This window comes from Cynara cardunculus (assembly GCF_001531365.2).
Source record: "Cynara cardunculus var. scolymus isolate 2C chromosome LG 13, CcrdV1, whole genome shotgun sequence".
NCBI lineage: Eukaryota > Viridiplantae > Streptophyta > Magnoliopsida > Asterales > Asteraceae > Cynara > Cynara cardunculus.
In genome coordinates this window covers 21,382,636-21,397,914 of record NC_037540.1, presented here as the reverse complement: position 1 = coordinate 21,397,914, position 15,279 = coordinate 21,382,636, and the positions used below count along the sequence as shown (strand labels likewise).

Sequence of the window (15,279 nt, the reverse complement as noted above, 5' to 3'; positions counted from 1 at the left end):
CCAACTCAGAGACTTCAAGAAAAAAATAGATTTCTAATTTCAGATTGTAGAAAGATTTTGATAATTAAAAATTTACAACAATGTAATGGTTGCTCATGTAAAACCAAGAACTAAACCGGGTTCCATCCTAGAAATTGATGCTAGTACTTGTAAAAACACAAAGGTAACTTATCCAGAAAAATCACTAAAAGGCTACGCATACAGCGTACTAGGAATGAAAGCTGAACTGATGATTAACCTTGTTCATTCAGGTTCTGAAAAATTATTTGTTTGGCATTTAATTCAGGATTCAATATCCACTTATAAATCATTTTTCCTGCTTCAACAATAGTTATAGCTACCTACAACAGAAAATGATAACAAGCTTAGATGCTCAAACTACTTTCAAGACATCTTATTTTAATTTTTTGAAGAATGCCAAATGAACAGGGTAGCAGCTGCTACACATTCGTGGATATTGAACTTGCAACCGTTAGATGCATATATTAAACAGCTAAAATCTTAGAATCACAATCATAGATAGCACTCTTTTATTCCAGAATCAACAAATCTATTTAGTAGAAATATAAGAGAGCTCAGTGCAGCAATGAATACACATGAACTTGGCAGAAGTAACTGATTCAGGCACAGGTGGGATCAGAACTTACAGAGGCAGACCATATGAGTGGATGCTGCTTCAAAGTGGTGCTGATGCTAAGTGCAGAAATTAGACAAGTATGATGCTTATAAGGGAGACGCCCAGCCCAAGTGAGTTCTTTCTCATGAAGGATGACCAACACCGGTTCAATGTAACCTGTAAATTGAATGTTATTAAACTCATAACTGAGTAAGAAACAACAAAAGAACTCCATAAAAATCGATCGTTAATGCAAGCACACTCTTTAAAGAACATCACCCGACCAAAATTAATTAAAGAACTCATTTGGCAGGACCAGTATTTAAGCATGATCTGTCCCAAAAAATTTGCCTCGTAATATCCACTAAATCGAGAAGAATGAATCTCCTGCAGTACATTAGAGATCTTCTAAGGCTTCCATGCTCACGATCACATGTATATAAACAACAATCTATCAGTCACATGTTGCATTTATAATCCTACTAGACAAAGTCTTTGTTTGATTAAGTGGTCATACTTTAAGCAGAAAAATAAAACACTGATTCCTGGAAGTAAATGAATAAATAGGATAACAAGCAGCCTGTCACTAATTCAGGTCCTTTTGGAGCGTGACGTCTTCAGTTTCCAGTAAGTCTAGGGTCGTTGTTTGAAATCGTCTGAATTTTCTATCCAGGTTCTGATTCTGGTTCAAAGTCATTCCATAGGAACCTCCTAAATATTCAAAGCAGTTTCTTCAGACCCACTAGATATTAAAACAGGATGGTTTAATTTGCAACAGATTGATCAAAACTTGGACCAGTTCTAAGAACGTTATATCACATTACGCATTTTTATAGCAGAGAAAAGAAAAAGAAACAGCAGCTTCAACAATTTTAAGTCAGTTATGATTCTGTTTATTAGTCAACATAAGGAATTAATGAACAGAGTCACTGCAGAAAAAACAACAAACTCATGGTTATTTTTTATCAGCTTCACTTAACTGCATAAGGTTATGAATTTCATCTTCATGATCAGAAATATCGATATGTAATGAAAATATTTAAATATGCCTTTGAAAGCGAGCTTCTCACCGTGAACGAAAATAAAATCCTTGACATGCTTGACATCCAAATCTCGTAAACTTATCATGTATGATGATTGAATGCGTGCAGAAACTGATCCCCCTGTACTAGAAGCACCATCATCGCCAGCCAAACCACCAGCCTAACATCCAAAACAACAAAACAGAAAGCAATTTAACAATTTGCAATGACCATATATGTAGAAAACTTGAAACATATAACCGTTCTCAACTTCTCATTTCAGTTCCACTAGGTTGCCCTCACAGGGACAAGGAAACAAAGTTGATGAGAATCTTGACATTACGATCTGATACAATAATGTCTCAACCAATTGTATCCACGGCTTTAACCTAGCAGGTAAGAAGGCAGACATCCTTGCAAAATGAGCCAGAGAGCTGGGGTTCAACTCAAGGCACCCACCACCAGTCCCAGGGACGCGATTAACCTTCCATGATGGCCGTGGGACAAGGCAGGGGCGCTCCAAAGTGTGGCATCATACCCTTTTGCAGAATGTCTCAACCAATTTGATTATGATATATGAATCCAACACATCATGAAATGATGAAAACAATGGTACTAATCGAACATGAAACAACACTAAGTTAGAAGTATCAGAGAAGTAGCACTTATGTAACATGTTCAACCATTATGAAGATTCTAAAAAAAAAAAATTAATAATCTCCAGTTGTTAAAAATAGTCTTAAGCAATCTATTTGTAAAGTCAACAAAAAGTTGGTTGAAGCCTTGAATAAGTTTTTAAAATATTTAGAAAAAGAACCAGCAAAAGCAAATTACACATGGTATACAAAAAGTAAGAGGGGTAGGGTTCTGTTATGTGGACAATTAAATCCTTCTAGGTATTTAATGCACCTGTAGTTTGAATCGTGGTATCAAGATTTTCGAATTTACAGTTATAGAGATCCCTAGTCAATTTGTCATAATAACTTTTAAATATATTTCGGATACTTCTTCCAAGGAGAACATTGTACATATCTTAAATCAATACCAAGGCAGTTGAAATAGAGATGCTAAACCTAAGCTTGTGCGCACTTTGATTTCCATAAATCACTTTTACAGTCAAGTTCACAGTTGGAAGATGGAAATGGACAGATGTTACCATTTTAGATTCCTTGTGTTACAGAAAACATGATAAAGAAGATCAAATTTCCAATTTGCAAAGCAAAATATATGATATTGAAGTAACATGTAAGTGGAATGCATGTTATCAAACTACAATATAACAATAAGATGGCATGGAAATAACAAAGATAAATATAATCTAGTAGACAAGACCTCAGCAGCTTTGAGTATTATCATTTGTAGGCCATACACAAGTACCCCAGCACACCTGCCCAGAGGATCAACTTTGATTAACGGCCCTCTGGCAAAACATTCTCTGCCTTTTTTCAAATGAAGCCACTGTGGACCCTCAAAGCAGTGCATTGAACTGAAAAGAAGAAAAATCATCATCCATAGGACAGAGTGAAAGAGATTCAAATAGAGAAGGCTATCAGAGTTACTGGTGTAGCATTCTGCTTTGAAATCAACCAGTATATAGACAGCAGTATGTGTTTGAATCTAGATAAACAGATATAGATTTCAAAAAACACGATATGCTGTATAACATAGATCAGGTGTCGGTCATATAAAGGTAATGATTATGATGCAACAGGCCTGGTTCTATCACCGCCAATGATAATATGATATTCAACTTATTATGGCACTAGACAATGAAGCACAGAGTGAAATTCTGGGAGAGTTGTTGAAAACAGACCTAAGCATGAAACATCACCATTTATAAACAATTTTAATCTAACACTTCTCTGGATGGAGAATATTCATGTAAATCCATATAGAAAGAACACAGGGGCCTCCATGTAATTCCAAATATATCCTAAATCCAAAACATCCCTTAAACAATTTGCCAAAAATAACAAAAGATATAATGGTCAAGAACGTGAGTATAAAGATATGGTCAGATTCAAAACCTAGATAACTGCATATGAGATCAGCTGTATGCTTGTATCTTTCATATAGTTATTCGCAAAATTTAATATACAAAACAGTTTTTTACGATACACAAGATTTGCTAACCTAAGTAAATGTTCAAATAGTTATATGCAAAAAAGCTTTGGAATCCACATCATATTATGGGTGTGCATGCAGCTTAAGATGTTTAAAGCAACTTTGGCAGAAGACAGCGACATAAAAGTAGACGAGTACACTCAAAAGCAACGAATGAATAAGCACCCATTTACCACATGATGGATCAAGTTAGAAATAGACAATATAAAACTAGATGAGGCTCAGTAGCGCATTTAAGAGTCGTGTATGACCAACATTAATGTATAGTCTGGAATGGAAAGAAGTGCTATACACCAGTACTAGACAATTTTGCTTTCTAATACAGACGAGGTGTTAGGCATCTTAGATATGAGTATGTTCCAGAAAAGAGTAATCAATTTTAGAAAGAATATCTAGTGAATCTACAACAAGAAGTATAAAATCAATCGTAACCATGATATAGTAATCAAATAACCTGGACAATAGAGCAGAGTGTGACTGTTAACTGCTAATGTTCAATCGTTCAGAAGAACACAGTAGACTGTAGAACATAGCATGGAAGAATTCTTTAGTTGAAAAGTTTTGAAAGGTGAGAAAGGATTCATGTCGTCTACTCTGCCTAATCAATAGATTCAATTCATGGAGATTCACCCAAAGAGTAACTAGGAGATAAGAAACTTGGTTAGAAGATCGCAGTTATATAATTGCAAGCTTATAGAATCTTGTTGCAGGAAAAATTTTCCATTACCTGAACACAATTTAGCCACTACATCAACCACAAGTCCCATTATGTTTATCCATTACATGTTACTAAAAAATGAATGAAATCTTCTCTATTTCTTTTTTGAAGACCTTGTGCTTCTCTGGTTCTCCTAAGCACTATCTCCTACTTGTCTTTTATCCTTCGTGAGTTCCAGTTTTCTTCGAGTTCTCTTCTTCGATTCTTCTCCGGTTCACCAGAGTATTATGTATATGTATATGTATATACTAGATACACTTCTTTTATATTTAGTCTCTACTGTGTCACTATCACTGTCACACTTGTACTCCAACTTTATTGATATTTTAATATTTTTTTCTTATGAGCTGTGAGCATACTAAAATATATACACACACACACATATATATTAATAGATCAATATTTTATTTCTTTGCTACTATATATATATATATATATATATATATATATATATCGTGATTGGAAAAAGTGTTGTAAATTCTTTTAGAAATTTAGTATGACATTATATTTATTGCATATACTTTTTGTGTATAAGTAGTGGAATGCAGATTGGTATAAATATATTGTGTAGTGTATATATACATTGGTATATATATTTCCGCCTCGGGGCTTACGCCTCGATTCATTGAGGGAAACGCCTCGAGGCCCGATTCCGCTGTTTTCAAACCTTGGATAGACGAGCACTAAGATGCTTAGTCAGGTGAGAGATGATTATGAGACATATAGATCTATCATGAAACCTAAAAAGATGCTTTATGCGTATGCCTGGCAGGAAGTGTAATCCTATTCAAATAGGGTAATCATTAAAAAGAAGCTAACACATTATACATCAAAAGTTCAAATGGATACAATTATTTGAATATTCAAGTATTGACAGGTATGTTTGGTGATCATACTCTAGAACTGCATTGTCCAAGCATGATAGATAAGGATGAAAAGGTATGAAAATAAACAAGTCCAGTTGTCTTGGGACTAAATAGATTTTGCTCACCTTGTACGAAGTCCATACACTGAATCATCAAATTCTAGAACTGAGATTTTTGCATCTTGAAAAGTTAAGATGATAGAATCTCTTCTTCTACCACCTGTCCGCTCATCTGCTCCAGAAGACAGCACACCCACTGATTCCACATTACCATGCAACCTGTAATACAGATATAATTTCATAAGAAGCATAAAACCTTCCAATTTTTGCCCAACATGGAGCATCTTTCTAGTTATCATCCAGCAAATATCATGACTATTGTTTCATCTTACAGTTTCTAATTGTTCATTTGCAAGTTGAAGCTTTTAATTGAGCCTACCCTGTAACTTTTTAGCTTGGTCCTAGTTTATAAACTATGACAATGCATGCCTTAGGATTTTACTTAGATTAGGTTTACTTATATAATTCTGGAGTTACAATATTCCAACCGCACATAACTTTGAGGGTTTTTGTCTATTCATTACTAATATAATTATGTCCACTCCTCCAAGGGTCATGCTATTGGGTGTTTGTTTCCCATTTGATTCTTAAGTATCCTTATAAATTATAAACAGTTTATAAAAATGATGATGGAATCTCCGTTGTTTAAAAAATAAAAATAAAAAGAAAGAAAGAAAAATGTGCTTTATATTTCTGGGCGTACAAATCTAATAAGTAACAAATAACATTTCTTACAAGAGTTGACAAGTTGTGAATGTATTCTTGTTTGTCATAAACTGGCATCTTGTCAAGTTCAAACTTTCACCCATTTAAGTCAATAAAAAGATGGGATATTTTCAAGCATCATCATTCTCTCTCTCCCTTCTTTCCTGTTCTTTTCTCCCTTCAGTGAGGTATGTTCCATTTCCCTATCACACACACACCATTTTCAAAAATCCTAATTCAGAAATATTTATACGTCTATCCGATAACTATGAAAGATATCTTGAGGTACATTAGGGAGCAAGTGCTATACTATATTCCTCGAGAGATAATTCAGGTTCATTCATTTCATGTAGGTACACAAGGGGGGAGGTTCAATTAGCAATATTTAGACCTCGTTCATTTAGCAAGCTCCGCTTAGTTTTTCCTCAAAGTTTGGAAGATCACTTCTCCGAACTCCAGGAAAAAGTTTAACATGTGTTATTGTCTTGTCGCCAAAAACTTGTTTATACAAAATGTCATTGCACGAGATCCACAAGTAATATAGTTCGTAAGAACTAGATTCATGCCTGGAGGGAGTGAGGGACTATTCTAAACCATTAATTGTGTAAGTATAACCAATGCAATAAAGGTAAATCTATTGAACTTTGAAGATATTATGGACTAAAAATCAGAAATGTAATCGTAGTCTATGTCTAACTAAAACAGATAAGAATGCATATTAGTCCAACACAGCTACCCCAGCAGAAAATACAAACTATAAATGCAATAACAAACAAACATTGAAACAAATATTTAATCAATGTAACCATGGGATCAAGATAACTTCGCACAAGCTAATATAAATATTTTATAAAGTAAATGCACTCGTTATAGCTCTGAAACAAAGCTCTTAGCAGTCCAGCACATTTGATCTCAAAGTTCAAAATGCCACTTTCTTCTGAAATGGATAGAGTATCACACAAGAACAAGAAAATTAGTTATAGTAGATTGAACTAATCTCTTAACAAAAACCTATCTAGTTAAATACATAGCTACAATTGTAGTTTCAACCACACCAATTGAAATTAGCTTTCTCAAGTTTGCAAATATAGGCGGTACCTGTAACTACAAACGAGTTCTAGTGAAGCACCAGAGAGACCAGCCATGACGCCTCCACGCTGTGGTTGTGCTACGCTGGAAGAATCCTTGTTGGTATTATTACCATCTTCCTGAACCCTAACTACATAAACTTCAAGCACATTAGCCGCGGTCACGATGAGGTTGGGGATGGGGCCGACACCTGGGGTCAGCGTGGAGGTCCATACGGACTCGACGTCTTCAGTCTGAACCGGCAGAATGCGAGAAGGGAAGTCGGCCGGAGAATGCGTGATGAATCCCGAAGCGCAGTTGTCGATTCCGGTGGGAGGGTGCATCAATTTGTAAGCTGCGTAGCTCATTTTCTCTGTGTAATATAACCTGTTATATGATGATTTTTGAAATATAGAATTGGATTCGAAGAGGATTATGCAGAGATATGACTAGGGTTTTAAGAGCTTAAACCTCCCTCTGGCGCTTGGACTGTGAAGAACGATATGGTTATTCTATTTTGCCGCTGTAGAAGAGAATTGCAAGGAGGAGGTAAAAACCCTGTACGGATGGATATTTGACCCGCCGGCTAACGGGGCGAGTATTCTCCGGGTTAGGAGTAGACACCCGGCGTACTTCTATTTTTCGTACCTAAAAAATGTGAAAGTATTCTTAGATTTTAGGAATCTAAATTAATTGGAATTGTCAATTTCGATAACCGATAGTTCTTTGGGATTTATTAATAATAGACATTCCAATTCATATCAAGACTTGAGAATGACAATCTTACCCCTACTCTATAAGTCCAAACGTGAAAACACTTTTACCGGCATCACCACCCTCACCGTCGTTATTGTCGTCATCATAGCCGTTGCCATGTCTTCAAAACATTTTTGATAAGTCATGGTTTTTCCTATTCTAACCATATCTACTGGGCATCATCATCTTCTTTGGAAGCAATGGAGCTGTGTGTGAGGTTCTTGGTCACATTTTAATTAGAATCAATTACTTAATATGATAAGTGTATGTGGTATTTAGCATGACAGTCTTGTAATAATCACTTAAGATCTTATATAGGTAATAATGGATAAAAATACATGACAACAATTGAATGAAGACCATAAAGTTGCCACATTCTATAGTTACATGTTATCTTAATAATATCGATAATAAAAACATAAATACTACATAGAACCTTAAAGTATTTCCAATAACTTGGCACTACATGTCAATGTCAAAAAAAAACAACAGATTGGGGAATATAAAAAATTGAAAGCTAACACTACGTGATTAACAACAATAATTTATTACATTTGCATGTCTTTAATTAAATTCTTGTTAGGCATGATTTTGAGAGGTACTAGATTTAGGTTTTTGTTAGGGTTTACCTAGAGCATGTTCTTTATAAACATTTCTGAATTTTGATAGGTATGTGTATCTTAAATTTTGTATTTTATTTGTTTTTTGCAGTAATTCATTTTTGGGGAATGCCTCCTTTATATATATATATATATATATATATATATATATATATATATACTAGTTGTGTACCCGCGCAATGCGGCGGGAGCCATGAATTTAACGATTTTGAAGTTCCACGGGTTTTATAAGATAAGATTTAACAATGATATAGGTTACACTTGGTTTTTATATATTAATACAATTTTGAATAAATAAGAGTTATGGTTCCAATTACAGACTATCGATGAAAAAAATTGTATGGTAGTTTAAAATCCAATATATTTAAAATCCAACATATTTAAACGACTCCACAAATGTGTATCGGAAGAGGTTTGCTTATGGTTTACATTAGGAATAGTGAACAGTAAATAATGGTTTTTTAACAACTTTGAGAGCAAACAAAATATGAATTAATTGTATACACTGAAAAGAAAGACCAAAAATCCATATTATTCCTAAACGTTACAGAAGAAGATGCAGCATTGCAAGTGTTGAAGCAAAAGACAAAATAAACAAATAGAAAAGGGAAAAGGGAAAATCAAGTACAAACAAAACCATCATCACTCAAACTGTCTTTGATTTGGAAGTCTTCTTCTTGTTTAATGGTCTTCTTGGCATTGAGGTCTTCATGCCAATGAAAAACATGAGTCCCCCCAACAGTGCCAGATTCTACAAAAATCCACAAAATCCATTTTTAACTAAACTTCTACATAGTCGCTCTACTTTTTATAGTAGAAATCAGGTTTGCGTACATAGTACCCATGGCCCCACCTCGGTAGGATATACCCATTTGTACGGGGGCTAGTTTGGTTTGGTTTGGTTATTTGACTATATGAAACAATCAACCAAAAACAAAGAGGGGGTGTGTGTCATTCTAACCTGTGTAAATTTGATAAAAAGTTGAGAGAATTCTTTCTTCTCTACGTCATAGTTGTAGAAATCATACAAGATGGGAGTAACAATCAGCTGGTGCAGAATCTGAAACAAAACAAAAGCTTTAACGGTTTACTCCTTAGCCAACAATCGAAGAAAACGATGCTTATAATCATAAGAGTTACTAACCAGAAGAAAAGCACCAATTGTGCTGCCAAAGATGAAAAGGAGGCTTCTGATACCCTTCAGGGCTATAGCTCCAGCAACGAAAATTTTGATCTATAGAAGTCATATCACCATAATGAAAATTAGATGTATGTGGTAATAATCACGGGTTCAATCCTATTGAGAACTAAGCAGTGATTCTTGCCTCAAATTATGGCACTTGGAACCCGGTGTGTGCTGTGACATGCTTTGAGAACACACTGAACTTGGGCACAAGGGTTTTTGTTGCCGATCCACCATCATTGCCAAATTCATTGAACCTATATTCAACAGTTAATCAGAAGATCAAAATGGGAGAATTACCAACAAAAAGAGCAATTACTTAAAAAACAGATAAGAACCAGTCAAACTAAAAGAGACTTAAATCAGCCCATACTCTTTTAATTGATGATCACATTTAATATAAACATGATGAGCCAAAAGTAATTCTTTTCCCCCGTGTTAAATGAGATTACATTGAGTTGCTCATCTCAATACATAATGCTTATTAGACAAGAACATTGACTTGCTCTTCCTTTGGCTCTTCCTTTGGCTCTTCCTTTGGTGCGGAGGTCTAATAATTGTTATGTTCTTCAAAAGATATACTAATTTTAGATTTTGTAATGCTTTTCCCTGTCTATTTTAAACTCTCAAGGTTTTTATTAGGTAGTTGCATTTTAGTTGAAATTATACTTCATCCACCCATAAGCTAGCTAAAACGACCAATTGGCTGCACCTATGTTACATGTTTTGAAATAGCTAAGGGTCATCTATTCAGGTCATCTGCAAAATATATTGCATCCATTTATGTAAGTTACTGCATTGAAATATCCTATGGGGTCACTAAATAACTTTTAAGTTGCGAAAACAGTAGGGATTAATTTATACACTTATAGTGCAAGGAAGTCCTATTTACAAAAAAATGTTGTGGAATGTTGTGCAGCTGGAAATTCCAAGGAAATTGTTTGATCCAAATGTGTTCAATGCTTGGATGGTTCTCTTCTTATACATGTTGGAGCGACCTGTTCCATTAGAGGGCCAACCTGCTGATCTAGATAGTCTAACAGCTTTTTTCATTAGGATAACTTGTAGCTATGTAATTGTTAGTCTAAAGTTCCATCATAAAAAGAGATTTAATCCCAATATGGTCCTATTGTTCCTTTCCTATAAATCCCCATAAATCACACTATATCAAATTCAAACACACTTTGAAATACCTGAATATTGGGATACATTCAGGAGCATTATACCCAAATGCCCTTCCATTAAAACCCTACATCACCTTACCCAACCCACAATCCCCCAACCTCGGTTCAAAGTCTGCATCTATTAGTCCAAAATCAAAGCAATAATAACGCTTTATATGGGGTGTTTTGCCTGGAAGCTTACCAGGATAAACAAACAGGGAGCTAAACAAATGAAGTTTCAAACAAACATTGATGAAAGAACCGATCCTTGGATCTCACATGATTTGAACAAAACCCTAATCATTATTAAAGTAAGAATTGGAACATTAAAGAGGGAAAGATTAGAACTCACCATATTCAGAAATCAATTATGAATCGTACTGAGAGCCTGAATCGAACATCTTGGGAAATCAATTGTGAATCGTCGCTTTGAAGAGGGAGGCGATGGGAGCATGTGTGAAGAGAGTGACTGATATTTATTAGTCGCCTGAGGAGAGGAGAGCAAATCCCTTTGATACATGAAATCGGTTCTCTGATCGAGGTGATACATCCAGAACACAATTGTTACGTCAAACGAGGTCTGTGAAGAAGAAAGACCTCTGCTTTCTAACCCAAAATGTTGCTGGTGCAGAGAAATGATACAGAAGAGAAGAAAAGTTTTGGTCTTGGGTGATAGCAGAGGTAGAAGATAGAAGAGGAAGAAACCTAAAGAAGAAACCGGCCCAACATAGGTAATTTTTGGTCTTTGGAAAGCAGATGCATAAAAAGCTTGTACATTATGCATAAGAATTTGTAATTAAGAGATTTTTGAAATTGTTGCATAAAATGGTAGTACTTTAGGCTTCAAGAGTTGTAATTAAGACTTTGTCTTAAATGCTTATATATGTAGTATAGATATATGTGTGTGTGAGAGAGAGAGAGAAAAAAACAAGGTATCATTACTTGAAAGATAATGATATAGACTTAGGATCATGTGAGACCAAAGGTTTTTCATAAGATCCGTAAGACCAATTCTCATCCCTTGGACTAAATCTACAATCTGAACATTCATAATCACAAAAATGCCACGAGACTTCTCAATAATCACAAAATTGTCGCCGTGCAACTTTAGACCGATTTTTGAATAGCAGTTACAGATCGAAGGAAATGATAACGTTCAAAAATGCCCGCTTTCTTTGATCAATTCCATCACTGATTTAAGGAAATATACAGACACATTTTCTTTACAACAGAGCAGCTAAACGTAAACAATATCATATTAGATCATTAGCTTATAAAGTTGTTCAATGAACATAATTTGGTCTTACGAGTCATGAAAAAACCTTTGATCTCACGTGAACTCAACCCTAATGATATAATATAGTTAGCTGAAATATTTGCAAGGTAATCTATAAATTACTTGTTAGAAAGTTATATTTCATTGGACATTACAGTATAATGAAGGATAAAATGGTAATTTTTATCATTCAACTTGTCCATCCATAACATTTGCTAGCAGAGTCATGTTTTTTCTTCCACTAAATCACATAGAGTAACTTAATCATTTTATATCAAACCATTAAGCATATGTCAAACAGCCTTCACTACTAGAAAACCAGGTATCAGTGACGAATATCAGCGAGGGAAAGTTTCCCTCGCAGATCAGCGAGGGATCAGTGAGGGAAATGCCAAAAAAACTCATTCCCTCGCCGATCCCTCGCAAATCAGCGAGGGAATTGCCAAAATTCACATTCCCTCGCTGATCCCTCGCTGATTTGCGAGGGAAATTTTTTCTGCAAATTCCCTCGCTGATCCCTCGCAAATCAGCGAGAGATCAGCGAGGGAAATGACAAATTCAGAATCCCTCGCTGATCCCTCGCATATCAGCGAGGGAAGTGACAAAATTCACATTCCCTCGCTGATCCCTCGCTGATCTGCGAGGGATCAGCAAGGGATTTTTCTATTTTTCCTATTTTCTCATTTTTATGTGTTATATGTACATATTTTTATGTGTTGATATCGTATGTATGCATGTCATGTGTTGTTTGTGTGTGTGTATATATATATGTGTGTGTGTGTGTGTGTGTTGTGGTTGCTAACCGCGATATGTGCATGTGTTATAAGTATATATACCCGTCGTGAGGGAAAATGATTTTTGCCATTTTTTTAATATTATAACTACTAATTTAATTACTTATAAATTATTTATTAATAATTATTTATTAGATTATTACAAAAATTAATTAATAAAGCTGATTAAGCCTAATAAAACCGAATAAAACCCATTAAGGCCCAATAAACCAAATAAAGTCAAATAAAACTAAATAAAGTTTATTAAGGCCCGATAAACTCAATGAAGCCCGGTAAATAGATTAAGGCCCAATAAAACCGAACAAAGCCCAGTTAAATGGGTTAAGGCCTAAAACCATATGAATCTGCATATAACACACACACACACACACACACACTGTCTATACATTCACATATACACATACGTTTAAGCATATATTCATCTATCCAATCGTGGTTAGCAACCAGTACACATCGTGTATATATGTGTATGTAACATTGACCGACGAGTATATATACATATAACACATACAACGTCGTGTAAACATATGTATATAACACGGGCTAACGGGTATATATACTTATAACACATGCATATATACATACGATACCTAAATATAAAAATATAACACATAAAATTCAAGAAAATCAAGAAAATAGAACAATTCCCTCGCTGATCCATCGCAGATCAGCGAGGGAAATGGCCAAAAATCAGTTTCCCTCGCTGATTTGCGAGGGAATTTTCTTCTGCACATTCTCTCGCTGATCCCTCGCAGATCAGAGATCAGCGAGGGAAATGACAAAATTCAGATTCCCTCGCTGATCCCTCGCAGATCAGCGAGGGATCTGCGAGGGAATGTGAATTTTGTCACTTCCCTCGCTGATCCCTCGCTGATCTGCGAGGGATCAGCGAGGGATTTTTCTATTTTTCTGTTTTTGTCCCGTGTTTTATATATATATATATATATATATATGTTTACACGATGTATATATATACTCGTCGATTCGGTTTTATTAGGCTTTATTGGGCCTAATGGGCTTTATTCGGTCTTATTGGGCCTATTGGGCTTTATTCGGTCTTATTGGGCCTACTGGGCTTTATTCGGTTTTATTGGGACTTAATGTGATTTATTCGGTTTACAAAAGCCTTAATGGGATTTATTCAGTATCATAATTTAATAATTAATTATTAATTAAATTTATAGTTATTAATTAAAAAAGAATTTAAAATATTTAAAAATTAAAAACTTTTAGCGACGGAATTTCCCTCGGAAATCCGTCGCTGATGTCTAAACAATATAACTAGGTCAAGCCTCCATTTCTCAGATCTACCTTGTTCTTTTGAGAGAGAGATAGCGAGAGAGTGCGAGAGAGAGATCGCGAGAGAGCTCGTCGTCGTCGCCACCGTCGCCACCCCGCCGCGTCGTCGCCACCGTCGCCACCCCGCCACTGTCGCCACCTGTTTCCCGGCTTCATTTCCGACCACCACCGTCTGGTAGCCGTTCCTCTCCAAACCCGACTGTTTCCCGTCTCCATTTCCGACGATTACCGTCGTTTCCCGTCGCCGACCACCACCGCTGGCACCCGTCGCCGACCACCACCGCCTGCACCCGTCGCCGACCACCACCGCCGGTCGTTACTTAGGTTTGTTTTATATGTATATGTATATATATTTCAAGTATTTAGAGATGCTTTACTTAGGTAGTTTGCCATGGGATTAGTGAAAGGTGGGATTACCCATTTTATTAAGTAGTTTGCCATGGAAATAATTTTGAGCTGTCATTTTCTACTTTCCAATTGTTGTTGTTTGAATGCTTATGAACTTAATTAAAATGGAGATTAAAGTCATAAATAATATTAGTATCATGTGTTAAGATTTAAGAATTAAGAAAGATGGATATATAATTATGTTGTTGTTTGAATGCTTATGAATTTAAATAAAATGGAGATTAAAGTCATAAATAATATTAGTATCACGTGTTAAAGAAAAGTAGTCATATTTACATTTCAATATCGATTCATATTCAACAAGGAACAATAAGCATGCGTAATTAAGTTATGTAACAGAAAGCCAAATATATATTAATGAAGTCAATCTTAGGTAAGCAAATCATATTATTTCTTATTGTTAAAATCATACAAATATACTCATAGGAATATGCTATTTCATCGTTCTATATGTTCAAATTAATTCCTTTCACATAAAAATACGTATGTTTTGATCCACAAAGCTTTAAATTGCACATTTTTTTACGATTACTCATGCAAGTTCTATTTGGTGCCAATTTATACTTGATAATGCTTATGATGTTTCAGAGCATACTTTCACG

General features: G+C 35.2%; 1 protein-coding gene and 1 pseudogene across 3 annotated transcripts in view; both read right to left on the bottom strand.

Annotated features, from left to right (window-relative positions):
* Positions 1–7,707, bottom strand: part of LOC112525596 (cleavage and polyadenylation specificity factor subunit 1) — a 28,469-nt gene extending 20,762 nt beyond the window's left edge. The window contains exons 1-6 of one of the 3 annotated variants that reach the window (XM_025135783.1): positions 7,650–7,707; positions 7,209–7,551; positions 5,472–5,624; positions 2,971–3,124; positions 1,687–1,819; positions 648–793 (exon numbers count right to left, since the gene is read on the bottom strand). In XM_025135783.1, the coding sequence (XP_024991551.1) occupies positions 648–793; positions 1,687–1,819; positions 2,971–3,124; positions 5,472–5,624; positions 7,209–7,546 (924 nt within the window). In that variant the 5' untranslated portion in view covers positions 7,547–7,551; positions 7,650–7,707. Of the gene's footprint in view, positions 1–647; positions 794–900; positions 969–1,686; positions 1,820–2,970; positions 3,125–5,471; positions 5,625–7,208; positions 7,566–7,649 lie in introns of those variants that run through there. The other 2 variants (XM_025135782.1, XM_025135784.1) reach the window with 2 other exon arrangements.
* A 1,493-nt stretch (positions 7,708–9,200) lies between these two features.
* On the bottom strand, positions 9,201–14,485 carry LOC112524885 (annotated as a pseudogene).
* Positions 14,486–15,279: the final 794 nt, after the last annotated feature.